The sequence below is a fragment of the Myotis yumanensis genome, unplaced genomic scaffold, assembly GCF_028538775.1.
Source record: "Myotis yumanensis isolate MYYU_CA2020_CCGP unplaced genomic scaffold, mMyoYum1.0.hap1 SCAF_4, whole genome shotgun sequence".
NCBI lineage: Eukaryota > Metazoa > Chordata > Mammalia > Chiroptera > Vespertilionidae > Myotis > Myotis yumanensis.
Window position 1 is genome coordinate 29,090,640 of NW_027223755.1, and position 18,277 is coordinate 29,108,916.

At 55.4% G+C, this 18,277-nt stretch overlaps 1 protein-coding gene across 3 annotated transcripts in view; it reads left to right on the forward strand.

Annotated features, from left to right (window-relative positions):
* The first annotated feature begins 1,962 nt into the window (after window positions 1-1,962).
* SLC9A3 (solute carrier family 9 member A3) overlaps window positions 1,963-18,277 on the forward strand; it is a 64,180-nt gene continuing 47,865 nt past the window's right edge. For 2 of the 3 annotated variants that reach the window (XM_070411995.1, XM_070411996.1), the window contains exon 1: window positions 16,584-16,944. In XM_070411995.1, coding sequence (XP_070268096.1) covers window positions 16,725-16,944 — 220 coding nt within the window. In that variant the 5' untranslated portion in view covers window positions 16,584-16,724. Of the gene's footprint in view, window positions 2,196-16,583; window positions 16,945-18,277 lie in introns of those variants that run through there. The other variant, XM_070411997.1, reaches the window with a different exon arrangement.

An 18,277-nucleotide genomic window follows, 5' to 3' on the forward strand; every position in this document is an offset into this window, starting at 1 on the left:
CCCCTATCTGGCCTTGTCTACCATACCAGCCCCTCCAGACCCCACCTCACATGGGGCTCCTGCTGACACAGGGAGCAGGCTGGGTCCCAGGTCACCACTGAACACGAGGGTCATAAATCAGCTGCCTTTCCTCCTTGAAGATGCCCCTCACTCCTCAGCTGTCCCAGGTCCTGTGTGGATGTCACCCTGCAGCCTCCTCCCCACCTGCCTGCTCCCTGGTGGGCACGTTCCCAATGTATATGGTTCACACAGGGCCCTGGTCCCCACACAGCTCAGGACAAAGCGCTCCTCTGACCAGACCCTCCACAAGTCCAGGTGCAGCCCTGCAGTGCCGGAGGGGAGCAGCCCCAAGAGCCCAGCGCCGCTCCCTGAAGGCTTGTCTCCCTGCTCACCTCGACCGTGCGGTTACAGACATTGTTGTTATTATTAGTATTATTACTGTGGATGAAACGATAGTGTACCTGGGATGGCCTCAAAACCATCGGAGGAAGGCCGGGGAGGAGGTGACTGGCAGAGCCCATTCAGGCAGCAGGTCAAGGAGAAAGGGAGGTGTGGCCTGGAGGGGAGGGGAAGGGAAAGGCTTTCGACTGGAGCTGCCGAGAGAAGACCAGGACCCAGGAAAGGGCCTGGAGCCCAGGCCAGGCAGGACCTCGGAGATTGGCAGGGGGCTTCTGTTGCTGTCACCAAAGGGAGACAGTTCTTTGAGGTTGAGATCATGGACAGGTTCAGAGGCGGGCAGTCACTCCAATGGCTCTGTTGCTCTCAGAGGGGAGGCTCAGGAGGTGTTTGAAACAGCTCCCCAAGTGGGGACAGGGAGCACAGGAGAGGGCCTGGCCAGCCTGTAGGCCAGACATGCAGCAGCTCAGCCCTGAGGCCGGAGACCAGCAGGTCAGGTGGCCGCTCTCTGTGTGAAAGCTGCTGTTGTGGATGGTGGTCCAAGGTGATGTCTGCCATGATCAGCTACATAAACATTAATTAGCACAAGTTAATATATCATTCTGAGCACACACACACACACACACACACACACACACACAGAGTATCTCGCCAGTGCCAGCACTATTGTTTGATAAGGATTTAATGAGAAGTAGGAAGGGACGGCGCCTGATAAGAGTCTTCTCTCATTGTGAACGGCTCCAAGGTCACAGGATATGGGGGGGGGGGGGGGGGCGGTTCTCCCAGGAAAGGACACGGGCCCTGCTCCTTTGCCGCCCACTGAGGACCCTGCCACAGAAAGCTCCCCGCATCACCCAGGCCCTGGTGCCCCACTGATGTCAGCACCCACCTGTGAGCACATGTCTGCATTGAAAGTTTGGGAGGGTGTTTTTCTGTTATTTGGGGCTAACGTTCACCGCAGGCTGCAGCTTTGCTGAGAGGCTTGTCCACACAGGTCACCCACAGGCGCCCGAGCCGTCCCGTCTCCGTGTGCTTTTCCCTCTTGGCGCACAGACAGCAGTGCCAGGAAGGCAAGGTCAGGGAGCGGGTGATTGTAGTCACGCATTCCCGGACAGGCAGTTCCCTTCCTGCAAGCAGGTTAAGGTGGCAGGTAGGGCAGAGCACAAGCATTCGGGGTTTAAGGCGAGAATATGGCATGTCATAAACTGGGCTCACCTCCCAGCCCGTCCTGTGTCTGGGGGTGCCAGCACTGACCGATTACGGGCCAGCTGCCAGCGCCCCATCAGGATGGTGACTAAGTGCTGATGCCTGCTCTTCCCCGGAATATTCTGCCAGGGCGGTGTCGGGCCCAGCAGGTGGGTGTTGGCCTTCCCAGGTAGCAGAGGAATGTGTCTCAGGGAAAAGAACAAATTGGGGGCCCTCTCCCTGACCTGCCCTCTGCCTCTGGTCACATAGCAAGTGACTGTGCCAAAGCTAGGAGACCTCTGCTGTGCCAAGGCCACACCTCCACCTTCCTTCCTGGGAAGCAAGCAGAGCCCCCACATGACCCTCTGGGTGTAGAGCTAATCCAGAAGGGAAAGGAGACACATGAGTGTGAGAGAATAGCTCATGAGACAAGCCCCGGGGGCTCCACCGAGGCCCCTGCTCGAATGCAGACACACGAGATCCTTGTCCTAGGCGTGAGGCACACGCGTGCATGCACACACACTTTGGTTTTGTGCATCTGTTTCTGGCCTCAAGGACAACTTTCTGGACAAATGTGGTTGGTGAGTCTGTCGCCGTTGTCTCCTGCACTACGGGTAAGTAGACAGTGCCGGCTTAGGAGACACATCTGGGGCTGGGGAGGGATTTCCATACCTGACTCCTGCTCCAGTGCTGGTCTCCGGCCTGCGCCAGCCGTAGCAGCCTGGTCTGTGGGCTTTGGGCTGGGCTCTGGAAACCCTGGAGAAAACCTCAGGAGAAAACCTTCAAGTGCATGTGCATTCTCTAGGCGGTCAAAACCATGGCTGTCACACATGCTGACACATCAGACCACACCTCTGGAGTGTTTGTGGCATTAATAAAAAGTCAACTGGGATCTTCAGCAACTATTTAAGTGGCCATTCGGCCAGCCGACGCTGGAACAGTGTCAAGAGAGGCATTCCCCCACGGAGCCGCTCTTGTGCCTGTGGACGTCTGGGCATCCTGAGGTGACCTCATCCACAGGCACGGGGGACGTGGACAAGGCTGAGTGTTGTCCCAGCTGCTGCTCCCTGCGCGTCTCTCAAAACCTGCTGTGTGATGGGCTCTGGCTGTTGGTCAAGGACTCATTGGGTTTTTCTCTCCCTGACGCCCTGCCGCTGACCCCAAGTCACCTGCCACCTCACCACCCAAGCCTGACTTTTTAGCCCCCTTGCTTCTCCCACTGGGGACTCGAGGCTTTGGAGAGAAACCTGGGTGCCCCTTTGGTAAGGGTGCCTGGCAGAGAGGAAGAAGCTCCACGCCAGGCCTGCAAGTGCGTTGTGCCTGGGCTGGGACGCTGGCACGACACCTGCTAGCAGAACACCTGTTGCCCAGGGCCGTTGGGCAAGTTAGTAAATCAGTTCACTATTAGCACCTCATTCTTTTTCTATATAAAAATATATTTTTATTGATTTCAGAGAGGAAGGGAAAGGGAAAGAGAGATAGGAACATCAATGATGAGAATCATTGATCGGATGCCTCCTGCACGCCCCTCACTGGGGATCGAGCCCGACACCTGGGCATGAGTCCTTGACCGGAATCAAACCCAGGACCTTTCAATTCACAGGCTGATGCTCTATCCACTGAGCCAAACCAGCCAGGACTAGCACCATCATTCTTCAAATAAACCAGCCACCTGCCAGCCCCCCGGGGCGGTATATTCATTCTGGCTAATCTTTTTGCTGGCTCCATTCCTAGGCAGTGGCTTCTCTAGGGCCATCAGGAGTGGCCTTCAGTTCACACAAAGAGCCCCCTTCTCCTGCACGGGGTGGCCAGAGGCCCACACCTGCATTCACTGACCCCAGATGCTGGACCCTCCCGTGGAAGTGGTGAGCTGGGTGCTGTTGCCGTCACCTCGCCTGACAGGAAAGGTAGTTAGGCACAGAAAGGTTACATAATTCCCCAAAGGCAACATAAGAGTGATAGGGGCAGGATTTCCCCAGGCCCTTGGGCTGGTGCAGGCCCACCACGGCGCTGCCTCTCCCAGAGAATGTCCATGGCCAGGGCAATCGAGGCCCAGGGGCCTGGCTCGCGGCTGTGCGATCTTTGGCAAATCACTGAGGTTTTCCTCTTCCTTGCTTTAAAATGGGATCCAGAGGTATGGGCAGAGAGTGTCCGTTGGACCTGCTGTGTGGGGTTCCCAGGGGTATCAAATGAAACCTGGAATGGGAACGTGTGTGGGGTAAGCAGCCGAGCTGTTGTTATTTTTCTGTGTAGCTAATACTTGATCTCTAAATAGGGAAGTTCAGAGACAGAACAATGAATATATTCATTTGCAGAGGAGCATGGATGGTTCCCATACTCAGTCGAGAACCCCATGGCAGCCAGGGCTGCCTGAAAATAGTGGGCACAGGGTTTCTGCCACACCATGGAGCGGAGCGTATTCTGTCTTGGTACATTTTCATAAATGCCAAAGGCTATGTTAACTAAAGGAGACCTTGGTCCCAACTCACATACAAAAATCAGCAGAACCAGTGAATTCCTATGGTTTTTGCCCAGGTGAGTGCGTGCTGGTCCTGAGTAGAGCATGATGCCTTCCGTGTGATGTCAGAATGGCAGAATTACTGAAATAAAACCACAGGCATTTTTATGTGAGGGAAATGGTGAGCATTTATTAGGTTAGTGACATCTATCACCCTGGGCAGGTGAGCCAGCAGGGGAGAGCCAGCCGGGGGGCTGGTGCTGGGGGCTGCAGGAGGACCCCATCCGTATCCAAAGAAAACACCTTTTTTTTTTTTTTTTTTAACAAGCTGAGTCAGCAGATGCAGGAGAGATTGATTTTTGAAAATATTATTCCTGAAATCTAAACTTGTGGCTACTGTTTCCCGGCAGCTCGACTGCTTGGACATCTTGGTCCTAGGACACCAGTGTCCACACTGGGGTTTTGCCGAAGCAGTCAGTGAAGCATGTTGGACCTGGGTAGGAAATGCTTAAATTTACATATTGTGTCCCCGAGGAGGGGGAGGGGCGGGGGAGTGGCGCTCACACCTTGCACACCCTCTCCTGGGCCACTAAACGATGACTCAGATCCTGCTGGCTTTTTATTTTCTCCTCAGAATCACACTCAATAAACACGGTGACTCCTGCTTCTGGAGAGAAGTCCTGATTTATGTCCCCCACAATCACATCTCCTTAACAGCCCAATTGACCTCGGCCTAGCCTGTACTCTCACTGCCGGGCCCAGGGCGGGTGCTGGGGCCGGCCTGCAGTTCTGTCCTGTAAGATCTCGGGAGGGGTGAGTGAGGACGGGGCTGCAGGGACAAATCCAGCGTGGAAGAAGTCCTCTCTGGCAGGGAGGGGATGGAGGCAAAAGGGGGCCGAAGCAGAAGGGGTCCCTGGGCTCCAGGAGGAGCTGCCTGAACTGGAGGGTCCAGAGGGGCAGCACCCCAACGCCTCAAGCTGTGGAGAGGTGGCCGAGTGGTCCTCCAGGACCGCCTCTCGGGATGACAGGCTCAGTGTCCCTCCCCTTCCCTACTTGAGCGGGATGGACCTTGTCATGGGAGAGTCCCAATCCAGATGGTGTCGGCTACCACCCACAGGGTCCCCATTGAACCCGGGGACGGCACAGTTCACTACACACAGGGCAGGGCAAGGAAGGGAGTGAGGGGCTGCAAGGATGGGCTCTGTGGACAGGCCATCACCAGTCACGTGGCCTGGGGCTAAATCCACGTCTCTCCTTGCCTGTTTCCTCACCTACTAAAAGGGAGATGCAGTCCCTGGTTTTGTCCTCCTTCAATCCTGCTTTCACACTGGGGAAACTGAGGCACAGAAAGGCTGAGTGCCCAACCAAGTTCCACAACCCCCTGTGAAGCCCTTGTGTCTGGTGAGCTTGGTGTACAGTGAGCGCCCAACAGGCCTCAGCGCCCCCACAGATAACTGGGAGCCCAGGTAAAACATACCATGTGGAGCAGATGCTGCAGGGCACCTATCACAGGCCCGTGATGACACCCACGGCAAAAGGGTGGAGGCTCAGACTCACTGCCCTTGAAGACAAAAGCTGGTCTCAGTCACAGTGGCTCTGAGGCCCAGTCCTGGTGTCTTGGCTGGGAGGATGTGTCCTGGAGAGGCCCTGGTCAGGATGCTATGAGAATTGAGGTACAGAAATCATGTGTGGGGCTCCATGGGGTCTCAGGGCCCCAAGGGGTTGGAGCAGGGCGTGACAGGAGGCAGATGGGAGCGTCTGTGCGCACAATTCCCGCTGGGCCCCTCTGACCACGTGGTCTGTGCAGCATCGCCTCCTGCCTGCACCCTAGTTCAGAACAGTCTGGCGGGAACTGCACTACGAGGACAAGGGCAGATCCACGGAACCGCCCTCGGGACCTGGCGGAGGCCCATCCTTGGCGTCCTCATGCCCTGGAATCATGCACCCAGAGGGCAGGTTCCTGCCAGGCCAAGGCTGGGTAGTCTGGGCACTGACTCAGGACCTCCCTCCCCTCTGCTCTGCCCCTGACCTCCAACCCTTCACGAAGGAGGCAGAGGGCCCAACTGACCCCACCTCTCGTGGCCCCTTGGCCTATAGTAACGTGCTGGGGCCTTCAGGGACCAGGAGGCCTTTCTTGGGTCCTCTTCCTCCAGTGAGGACAGGCTCCTCGGGAGTCTTTACTTCTGTTTCGGTGATGTCACTCATGGAAGTCTGAACGCACAGGTGCTCGGTCAAGTCTGGGTCAACAGGGTGGCCCCCTGGACAGGTGTGCTACACATGTCAGCAGGACTGGGTTACAGAGACCAGGCCAGCAGGATCCTCCCCTACCTCCACCCCCTCTCTGACCCCCTGCAGCATCCAGACAGATGGCCTCCCTCTCACGGCCATCTCAGGCCTGCCCAGGGCCAGGAGCTTCTAAAGGGCCCAGGCACCTGGGAGGTTCCAGGGAAAGCAGTGAAGGAACTGGGTGGGACAGCGGTGTGCCTGGGCTGGGGTCTTCCTCCTGCCAGGACACCCATGAGTCAGTCCCCTGCTGGGCCAGCCCCACCTACAAGGCTGTACAGGACTGGGTGAGGGTCCCAGGGAACAGCACAGGCCCAGTGCTTTCTCCCGTATTCTCCCTGAGCAAGAGTGAGTCCCTCCGCTCTAAAAGCACCAGCAGAAGAGTCAGGCCAGAGAGTAAAGGCAGGCGCAGTCACCCCCCCGTCCTAACCATCCTCAGAGTCACTGTGAGCAGGTGCCCAGAAGCCCTTTGTCCTCTCTGTGGCCCTCCCGATGAAGGAAGTCAGCTTTCCCAGCGGCGTGGAGAGAAGAGGCTGTGTGGGGCCAGGGGGGAGCCAGCCCCGTGCAGGGACCTTGACTCTGTGCCCGGGACGCAGAGTCCCCCCTCCACTTACCCCCCAGAAGTCGTTCTGTGCCGGTCAGGTCTTGCATGAGCGACATTCCCATCTGAAAGGCTAATTTGTGCAAATGAGTGTTTTGCTCACCTCTATTTAGGAATTCCCGTCCCCACCACGCAAGCTGCAGGCATTCCTCTCTCTGAAAACTTTCCACTGTCAGGTGAGCCCTGCTGGTCCCACTGGAGGGACCACAGGCTTGTTGTCTGGGGAGCCATGTTTCTGCTTCCACTTCTAGCACTGTCTTTGGGTTTAGGCAACACTTCAGGAGGTGAGAGCCTTTGACTCAGAGGTCTGGACAGAGCTGTCCTGACCACAGAGCTCAGCAAAGCAAGGGAAGAGGGGGCGGCACGTTCTCAATCAGTCGTTTGGGGCCTCAGACGCTGATCACTGATTCTGCCTGAGTCCCACCAGAGCACCCGTGGGGGCCTGACTCCGCTGGTGAGGATCCCCACAAACAAGACCCCAAAGGGGGGGGCACATGGCATGCTTCCTAAAGGGGGATCCCTCTGGTGACAGTGACAGGCCCCCCAGAGACACTGTGGCAAACCAGCCGCCCCACCCGTTCACTTGCTGAGGTCGGTGAGGCTCTCTGGGCAGCACTAGTGGGTGATCAGGTTCTGATTTTGCCAGTGTGGCTCCCGGCAGTCCACGGCGGAATTAAAACAGAGGGAGGTGAAGATGAAACTTGAAATGGGTCCCGGGACATGTGGCAGCCCGACCTGCTCCTTTGCACACAGCCCCCACTTGAGCCATGGCAGAGGCAGTTGGGGTACAGTCCTGCTCCGCACCAGCCTACCTCCTTGACCAAAGAGCCCACCTCTCCCAGGTCCTCCAGCGGCCCAAGGTGGGGATCCGGAGGAACGGGCTGTGACCCTTCCCTGCTGCAGGAACAAATGTCCCACATGGCCTCCCCATCTCTGTGCAATCTTCTCAACACTTACTAAAGGGCCCAGGTATCTCTAGTAAGGGGATGATTGAACCCAGCGCTTACTTCGAGGCCTCCAATTCTCTGGAAATCCAGAGGCTGCCCACCAGACTTTGGCCTTTGCTTACACTTAATATAAATAAAAGGACAAATGCATAAAGAAGTTAATAGCCAATTTTCATAACACGTTAGTAGGAGTTCTAAAGTTATTCCCATCAACAAAACTGCCATTTCTTGGAGACATTCCTCTGGATTCTTTTCAGAAGAAATGCTCTCAGGAGTGAATATGTAAACAAAACTTTATCCACTTCTGTGAACAGGGACCACAGCTGTGTCTCCCCCCACCTGGGAGGCCCAGGGAGCAGGGCACAGGCTGGCATTCCTGGGTCATTCCCGGTTTCAAGACAGGGCCCCACCATGGTGCACAGCACGGGTGTAGACAAGGCCTCTGGGCCCAGCTCAGAGTCCCGTTCACATCCGTGTACCACAGTGAGTGGCCACTTGGGGTAACTGAGCCTGGTTAATATAAACAAGATCTCCCCCAAGGCAGGTGGGAGTCTGGGCCCCAGGTCTCCAGAGCTTCTGTCTCCCATGTCAGGTTCTGGTAAGAAATGCCTGGTGGCTTCCAGGCACGTCCAGCTCAAATGAAAATGAGGAAAGTAGAGGAGTGGGGAGCGTTGGAGCTCTCCTGGAGGAGGGGGAAGTTTCCCCAATCTGGGGGGTGAGTTTGGATCAAGTGAACAATCACCTGATTAACCAATTCCTTCCTTCTTCTATAATTCCATGGTGACAGGCAGGAATTCACCAGCGATGGAAGTGAGGCCCACCACATGCCTGCTCTGAGTGCAGGGCAGCGTTCTGAATGATAATTCATTCCTAGTGGGCACAGCCTAGTGGTCCAGACTCTCAGACTACCAAGTGGGGTAGGAACAAAGCGAGGGCTGCTCCTTGCAGTGGCAGGTGGGCCAGCACCGGGCCACGCCCTCCTGAGTATCTGCTCCCAGCTGCTTCACAAGACACCGAATGGTCCTAGTCGTCTAAGTATCGAGTGGGCTCCAGAGTCCTCAGCCAGCAAGAAGCCTCGGGTCAGCTGAGAGGGCTGCTCTGCTGTCTTTGCAGGTGAACGAATCCTCCCAAAGGGTGGGCCTTGCAGGATAGGGGAGGGGGGCAAAGGCAAGACTCCTGGAAAATGGGAAAATCCACAGCTGAGCCAGATCAAAAAGCTCTGTCCAGCAAACCCGAATGTGTCCAGCTACGAACACACTCTAGAGCCCCGGGCAGGGGGGCTTTGGGCCTGGGAAGAAGCCGAGGAAGAGACCTGGATGACCACTCAAGTATGAGAGGCCTCTGGGACACCAACGGAAGCTGAATTCTGTATGAGCAGTGACTGGGAACGCAGCTGTGCAAAGCCCGACCTGGGGGACGTGGGTGAGATCCCAGTTGTGGCGCTGCTTCCTGGATCGCTCCTCCTCCGCGTCTCCAGGCTCATGACTCTCTGGGCTGTCCTCCGCCTTTTTCGATGCATGGGAAGCGAGGTTCCACTTCCCATGCATTGACTGAAGGCTTGTCTGTGCTACACACGGAACCTGGCAACCCAAGCCAAGCTAGCTGAAGGGACATGACTGTAACAAGAGAGCTTAGGGAAATTAACCAGGCCCAACGGAAGAAGAAAGCATTCGAAGACAGACACGCAGAGCAAATCCACTTTGCTTTGAGCTGAGTCCGAATTAGTGATGGACCAGATGAAGCTGAGTCTGATGAAGTACTAGACAAAAAGCAGCTGAGTTTCACTAAGTGCTGGAACTAACGAAGCTGAATCCGATTGAGTGATGAACCAAAAGGAGCGGAGCATGAGTGAGTGATGCAACAGACAGAACCCAGCCCAAGTTAGTGATGGATCACATGGAGTTAAGTCTGAGTGAGTGAAGGACAGGATGAAGCTGAGTCTGAGTGAGTGATGGACAAGACGGAGCTGAGTCTGAGTGAGTGAAGGACAGGATGAAGCTGAGTCTGCGTGAGTGATGGACAAGACGGAGCTGAGTCTGAGTGAGTGAAGGACAAGATGAAGCTGAGTCTGAGTGAGTGATGGACAAGGCGGAGCTGAGTCTGAGTGAGTGAAGGACAAGACGGAGCTGAGTCTCTGGCAGAGAAGTGTTAGTGATAAATGTCTATCACTCATGTAAAGAGCAAGAGGTTAACAGCAAGATCCAGATCTTAAATATACAGATCAGCCGTTTCTGTGATATTAATTAAGAATAGATGCATGAAGATAAATCTTGTCAGGCTTGATGAGAAAACAAAAAATGCACTTTAAATATAAGAACACCGGTAGGCTGCAAGCAGAAGAATGGGAAATGAGACACCAAAAGAAAGAAAACAGTGTGGCTACAAGAATGTCACAGTACGCTTTAGGCAAGCAGTATCAGGAAGAAATAGAGGGACATTCCATGATGATAAGGAGCCAATTCAATCTGAAAACATAGCAACCCTATCTCTTAGCTTAAATTATAGAAAGCAGAAGCCAATATAACTAAAATGATGACAGACAAAGCCACCATTATTAAGTTATGAGTTTTAAAAATATATTTTTATTGATTTCAGAGAGGAAGGGAGAGGGAGAGATATAGAAACATCAATGATGATAGAGAATCATTGATTGGTGGCCTCCTGCACGCCCCACACTGGGGATCGAGCCCACAATCCGGGCATATGGCCTGACTGGGAATCAAACCATGACCTCCTGGTTCATAGGTTGACGCTCAATCACTGAGCCACGCCAGCTGGGCCTAAACATGAAATGTTTGATGAAAAATTTACCCAAAATTCCTTGAAAATGCAATTTACCAAAATGAACACAAAAAGAAACAGAAAGTCTGACTAGTCTTATATTTATTAAATAAATTCAATCCATACTTTAAAACTTTTCCACCTAGAAAACTGCAGAGCCAGCTGGAGGATTGGAGAGACTCCTTCCACAAACAGCTTGTATATTTCTTGTTAGAGTCCCCCTCCTCACACCCCCAGGTGTGTTTCATAGTTTTTGATGCTATGTAAATAGTATTGTCAAATTAACTTTCATTTTCTAAAACATCTGTTGCAGTGTATAGAAATTGATTTTGTAGCCAGCAACCTTGCTGAGCTAACTCTCCTTAATTTTGATAATTTTAAGTCCTTTCAGGCATTACATAGAGGCGATATCTCACATGCTAAGAACAACTTTGTTCCTTCTTTTCCCAGTTCTTCTCTCAGTTTTTCTTCCTGCTCTTGTGCGGAGAACAGCAGTGAGGGAGGCATCTGACGCTCCTTACCTCCAGGAGACAGGTCCCAGTTTCATTGGCCTGTGCTCACTGCGGTGTGTAGGTCCTATTTCCCAGGTTAAGGAAACTTGCTTCTGTTCTAAGTTTGCTTAGAGTTTTCCTCTTAGCAAATGTTTTGTCACGAGTGGATTTATAATTTTCCCAAAGGCTCTTTCTGCTTCTGTTGATTCATCACTGAGCTTTCTCCTTTAATCTGTCGAGGTGATGACTCACAAGCAGCTCTTCTAATGTTAAGCCAGCTCTTCAGCCTGGTACCTTCCCTGCACTTTGCAGGATTTAGCTGGTCCCTGTGTTCAGGATGCTTCAGTTGTTGTTGGTGACTGGGCTGGTTTCTGAGCCGGTTGGCAAGGCTGGGGTCGGGGGTAGAGGGACACGGTTGGTCACTGGCCCTGGGGCTTTTGCGGGGCCTCAGTGAGGAGCTGGGTTTCGGGGTCCTCGCTGACCATGGGTGGGGGTGTGGAACACTGTGCAGGGGGAGCACAGGGTGTTTCTGGGGAAGGGATCCCAGCCAGGGAATGCCAGGTGTCTGGGGTCTTGCCTCCAGAAAGGAGGGGGTTGTCAAGATTCCTGGGAGGAGGGGGCATGGCCCAGAGACCAGGGCTTAAACAAGGGGTGTAGTGAGATTGGCAGGACTTCACAAGGCACAGGAGGTGGGAGCAGGGAGTGATCAAAGTGGTTGGGGGAGGTGCTTCCACAGAACTCAGTGAAGCCAGACAGTCCCTGTTGCAGAGGGTCCCTTGTGTCCCCAAGGGTGGAGGGGGTGCCAAGCCTGGGGTGCAGGGATCAAGGCAGGTCCATGATCCTCGGGACCTCAACCCCGCCCCAGGCTCACTCACATGCTGCCAAGCCACAGACCAGCAGGACTGGGGGAGGACATGGAAGTGACTGGGATTCCAGGTCCAAGGCCACAGCCTGGCGATCCCAGGGCCTGGGGACACTGTGACCAAGGTGGCAACTCTGGAGCTATTGCTTAGCCTGAGACCCTCTGCCCCGAATGCCCCTCACCTGCATACTGGTCTGTGGCCATGGCCTAGAAAGGCTTCAGACTCACCAGAGGCCCCACGGCTGCCACAGGCCGACCACAGAAGAACCCCTGCTCACAATTTGTTTTGAAAAAAATGCAGCTGTATTACTGCAATCAAATAAGGCAGGACACCTGTCATGCTGGTCTGCTCCTAGGGGGCCTGGAGCCTAGGTAGGACGGGGCACAGCGGGCACGCAGCCGGCCCACTGGCTAGGTATGTAATAGCTCCGGGCTCTTCCCCTCCTTAAGTGCTAGTGTGTGAACACTTTGGGTTTAAAAATAAACTTTGGGGATGGGTGGTGAATGCCTGTGTGTATGGCAGTGGTTCTCAACCTTGGCTGCACATTAGAATCACCTGGGAATCTTTGAAATCCTGATTTCTGGGCCTCATCCTCCGGAAATTCTGTTTCTTTGTTATGGGGTGGGGCCACAACATTAGGAACAAAGAAACAGAATTTCCGGAGGATGAGGCCCAGAAATCAGGATTTCAAAAAGATTCCCAGGTGATTCTAATGTGCAGCCAAGGTTGAGAACCACTGGTGTATGGGCTTAAACATCTTAAAGTTACATTAAACTTCACTTTCATCTCTTGCGTATTGTCAGCAAAAGCCTAGATGTGGACTAGATGGACTAGATGTAATGTTTTTCACTTTCATTTCTTAATTTTGAAGTTCAGATGCTCATGGCAGATGAGGTAGATTGCAGTTCTTTCAGACTGGTTATTTGCATCATTGTAACATTTTTGAGTTGGCCATGGGGTCTCACAGTGCTAGGGACTAAATGTTTGTTTGCCCTCCCCCTCTACCCCCCCACCCCACCCCCACCCCATAGTTATGTTGAAGCCGCCAGAGCACCCACTGTGGCTGTACTTGACAATAGGGAGGTAATTAAGGGTAAGTGAGGTTCATAAGGTTGGGGCCTTAATCCAATAGGGTCTGTGCCCTTTCAAGAAGCACAAGAGACATCTCTCTCCCTCTCTCTCCTCATGTCTGCACCCCAGGAAAGGCCACATGAGGACACAGAGACTCTGCCTGGTGACAACCTGGTCGGAAACTCGTTCCCAAACTAACACAATATATGTACAAGCAAACCCACAGGTGATCCTCACCACTGGGGAGGGTGGGGGAGGGCAGCTCTGCAATGCTGCTCACCTGCCTGATGGCGGTGCTGAGCGGGTAGTTATCAGATCATCACACACCTGCCTGGCCCTGCGGACACCTCCCAACACACACACACACCCAGGCCTCCGGCTACTTTTGGCCTGAAGGCCATTTGGATTGTGCACGGCACAACTCTGGGGGCGCCGTTCATAATGGTAGCCCTGGAGTGGTGGGGTGCTGCAGCACTGCTTAAAACCACAACCCACCCACCATGTGGTCCTAGTCCTTGTTGGGGGATCACTGTGGAGAAGTGGGCCAGTGGGTGGGTGGTATATCTGGAGGAATGGAGCAGTACACACTCCCCACCCTCCTAAACTGACTTCTGCTTGTAAGGGAGGCTGATACTTTTATCACTGTACCATGCCCTGGAGCCTTCCAGCAACCTGAAGTGCAAATGCATTCATCCTATACTTGCCCATAGATCCTGCAAACAGCCTGCTTCTCACCAGAGCTTGCACCACACTCCCACCATGCCATTGGGGGCCTTGCTTCCTTTCAGCTCTCCCTTGTCCTCGGACAGCCTGTGGCCACCTCTGCGGCACACTGTCCGATGGCCAACAACCAGCCTCAGCCTTCACTTTGAATCCTCAAGTCTGCACACTAACGCTCTGCTCCTCTGCCCTTTGAACTGCCTCCTGGGTCTCAGCAGCAGCTGCTCCCAGGGGAAATGCCCTGAGCTCTTAGGACAGGCTCTGGTAAAACCCCCCAAGGGTGGCATGACCGGAGGGTCACTGGGCATCATAGTACATGCCGTTCTGGTGGGCATCTGGCCTTTCTGTGGAATGCAAGGGCACCATCTTCAAAGAGGATGGTTTTGTAAAGGCTTTATTTACTCAGGAATCATGAGGGTAAATAAGGAGGGTGTCTGGGTTGCAGGTAATCTGATCATGTCCAACTGGCTCTACCTCTGGGACAGGAGGCCAAGAATAGAGCAGGGGACAGAAGCAGCACGAATAGGCTTGAGCTGGGAGCAACCACCATTCACCAAGCACGGCCAACCTGGCAGGTCCCAGTCACATACTCCCACACACCCTGTGCTCACCTCAGTCCAGCCTCCACCCCATGGTCACTACATCCCTTGAGGCTGGCCTCCCTCCCCCACCTGAATCCCTGGGCTACCACAGAGGCCCTTACAGCTGGCAAGTCCCCCCAGGGCCTCCAGTGAAGACTGATGCCCTCCGCAGCATCCTCCAAGTGGTCGCCCAGCTTCACTCGCCATTTTGCACCCAGCCACCCAGACAAGTGAGCATGATTTGAATTAATTTTCTCTCCACTACATGACTGATAGCCACCTCTCATAAGAAACTAGGGAGAAAATCCAAGGAATAAAGTCATCCAGCTTAGCACTGCCCTCCCCACCTCTTGAGACTCTAACATATCCTATAATAAAGAGGTAATATGCAAATTGACCCTCACACCCTCACAAAATGGCTGCCTACGCCAGGCCTGCAGGGGCGTGGTTAGTGAGGGACGACCAAATGACTGAATAAGCAGGCTGCATGGGGCGACCAGGCCAGCGGGGGGGGTGGGGGGGGGCAGTTGGGGGCGGCCAGGCCAGCGGGGGAGGGGGGGGGAGGGCAGTTAGGGGCGACCAGGCAGGCAGGAAGGTGAGTGATTAGGAGCCAACAGTCCAGGATTGTGAGAGGGATGTCCAACTGCCAGTTTAGGCCCAGACATTCCCAGAGGGGTCCCAGATTGGAGAGGATGCAGGCTGGGCTGAGGGGACCCCCCCCCCCCCCCCATGCACCGGGTCTCTAGTTCTCAGATATTAGAAGATATGTGTCCACCTACATCCATCTAACCAATGTCTCCCGAGTGCTCCTGTGTGCCAGGCACTGTTTCAGGCACCGGGGATGCAGCTGTGAATCTGCTGGGCTTTATGCAGCCCCTCACTCAGGGAACAGATGTTCCCATGGAGTGGGCAGACAGGCAACAGACAAACAGAGCAGACAGCATGTCAAAGCCTGGAAGGCATGGAGGAACACGAATAGGGGAGGTGGGGGGAGCTGAGAGATCAGTGGATGCAACAAAGAGGTGACTTGGAGCAAAGGCCTTATGGAGCCAAGGGAGCCTGGGAGTAGAGGTCCCCAGAAAGCAGGTGCATCTGGCAGAGGGAGGCTCAGAGGTCAGGGAGAGGCCCGAGTCTTGAGAGTTCCTCTGAGTTGGAGGGTCCAATAGGAGGGCCAGACCAGGCAGATGAAGGGGGAGCCTTTGCCGCAGTGGGTGGCCGCCAGAGGTGATGAGCAGTAGCTGGTTTGTATTTGCAAGTAGAGCAGGAAACCTGTCCCGGAAACAGCGGGAGCTGAAGGAGAAGTCAGGTATGCTTCCTAGGTTTGGGTTGAACAGAAGACAGGGCTGCCCCTGCTGAGGCTGCAGGGTGGGTTGAGGGAGGAAATGTGAGGTGCATTTGCATCGTGGAGTCTGAGATGTCCAGGTGAGCCATCTGCAGATGCAGTGCAGGCTGAAGGGACTTGAGGGTAGGGTCCCCACCCCTGCAACCACCATGTCAATTCCAAGCCCACCCTGCGGTAAAAGGGACATTGCAGGTGCAATACTAGAAGTCTGAGCAGTGCCCTTGGGCTCTGAGGTGGGAGAAGGGGGAGGAGGTAGAGGCCCCTCACAGAAGGTACAGGGGCCATGCTTGGAGAAGGGCAGCGATTTGGATTCTGCATCACCCTGGTTTCTGACAAGTTGTTAGATCCTGTGACGAAATGCTGTGGAAGACAGTACGAGGCTGGCAGCCTGGCCCCCTTTCTGGGTCCTTGTGCCTCTGGTGGGGTCTGCACAGCCCCAGGTCCTGCGTTTGTGGGGAAGGAGGAGCTTGGGGCCAATGTTCCCATGGACGGCCCCTGGCAACTCCGGAGCTGAGCGAATGCCACCGTGGGGCGCCTGAGGCACCAAGCGCTCACCACTTGTCAGCCAAGCTCTGAAGGATCCCCAGCCCTCGGCGCTGCGCTCTGTCCTCCATCGCCCAGCGACCGCATAGACCTCCTGGCCTGCGCCCTGCAGCCCAGGGCTCCAGGAGAGGGCGGGAGTGGGTTGCGGACGTGGGAAGGTGAGGCCAAGGGGCCGATCAGGCCCGGGGTGGGCGTGCCGAGAACGCGCGACGGTGTCTGCGCTCGCGTGTGCGCAACGGGGGCGGGGCCCCGCCCCAGGACGGGAGGGGGCCGCTGGATTAAAGGCCACCCGGGCGGGCGGGGACCGGGACAGCAGCCCGCACCCAGAGCACTCTCGGCTCTGCGCTGCCCAACGCGCTTCCAGCCGGCTGGCGCGTCCAGCGGCTCCCGCGCAGCGCGTCCTGCAGAGCGCAGCCGGACTGACACGACATGAGCGTCCGGACCGGACACTGAGCGGTGGGGATGATGTCGCAGCGCGGGGCACTAGGGCCCGGTTGGGGGCTTCTGCTGGCGCTGCTGCTGGCGCTGGGCGAGCTGCCGCCGGTGGGGGCCGTCGAGGAGGAGCCTGGCAAGGAGCACGAAGAAAACCAGGGCTTCCAGGTGGTCACATTAAAATGGCACCACGTCCAGGAACCGTATATCATCGCGCTCTGGATCCTCGTGGCCAGCGTGGCCAAGATCGGTAAGCGACCCCAGACTCAAGGGCCTCCGGGTTCTGGCCCCGCCGCGACTTTCCCTCCAGCGACCCCGCCTGCGTTCCAGCAGGCAGAATTAGGCGCCCGCCTTCCTCCGGGTATGTGCCGGCTCCGCGGTCTTCCCTGTGGAAGGGGCGCGTTCAGTGTCAGTTGCCCCGCGGTCCGGTCCGAGAGCACCGCGCGCAGCCCCGGGGAGCCAGCCCTTGAATCAGGCAGGGGCCGCGAGCCTGGCCGGGCCCGGAGCGGCCGTGCCGGTCCCCGAGAGTCACTCTATCTTGCCGGGCGGGTGCCGGTGGGGAAGCCCGCTCACTCCGGATACCTGGTCCTGTGTTTGGGCTCCAGTCTGCCCATCCAGGCCTGTGGTACAGCGCGTTTCCACGCTCTGGCGCTCCTGCGCCGGGTTTTCTGTCTGTCGGGCTGGTGGGGGGCTTTTTAATGCCCTGAAAAAGGGAATGCCCTTGTTGTCAAGCACCGAAGTGATACTTTGTTCCTAGAGCAGAAGGGAAACGGTGCCGCTCATAATTAAGCCCAGTAAAATCCTACCTATAGGAGCGAGTTTCCCATTGAGAGCGTTTCTCTTTTTAAAACCCCTTCCTGTCAGATTTGTCTTCTCCTAACTTGCTCCAATGAGCCAGCAAAGTGGGATTGCCATAACTCAGCAGCAAGGTGATGGGAAGGTCATCTTTCCTAAGGGCTTCGGAGGACTGAAGTTTCCAAGTGCAGGTCAACACCAGAGAGGGTCTTAGTTGAGGTGTTGGAGGTGTAATGGCATTTGTAACTTACTAGGGGGAGCCTGAGAGAGGGCCCACTGAGCTCAAGGTCTGAAGACACCCCCCACCCTTGCCCCCCAAGGAACTGTAGGTGGCAGGAACAGATCACCAATGGTTTTGAAATGGGGAAGGGCAAGGCAAGAAGAAGAGGAGCCCTTCTGGGGCCTTGGAGGGCAACTGACGTCCTCAGCATGCTGGGAAAGAGGTTTGGGGTAAGACCTTAGAGGGCTTTGGACCTGGGGTTCGGGGTACCTGGCAGAGGCTGGCTGCAGCTTGTTTTTCCTTCACTTCCTGCTTATGCCAATGGCCTCCCTTGAAGTCCCTCTCTTTTCTGCTTTGTCTTTCTTAGGAGCTCCCTCTGCCTTCTCCCTCTTTTTTCCTGGCATCTGTGTAGCCCCTTGGCCCCACCTGCCTGGTCACCTTGCTCACTTTGTCCCCCACTGGAAAGCCCTGTGGTCTCATAAGCTGTGTCTTTGCCAGACGCCTCTGCCAGGGGCAGACCACTAACACTAGCCAATGTCCAATGTGACATTTACTGGGCAAGTCCAAC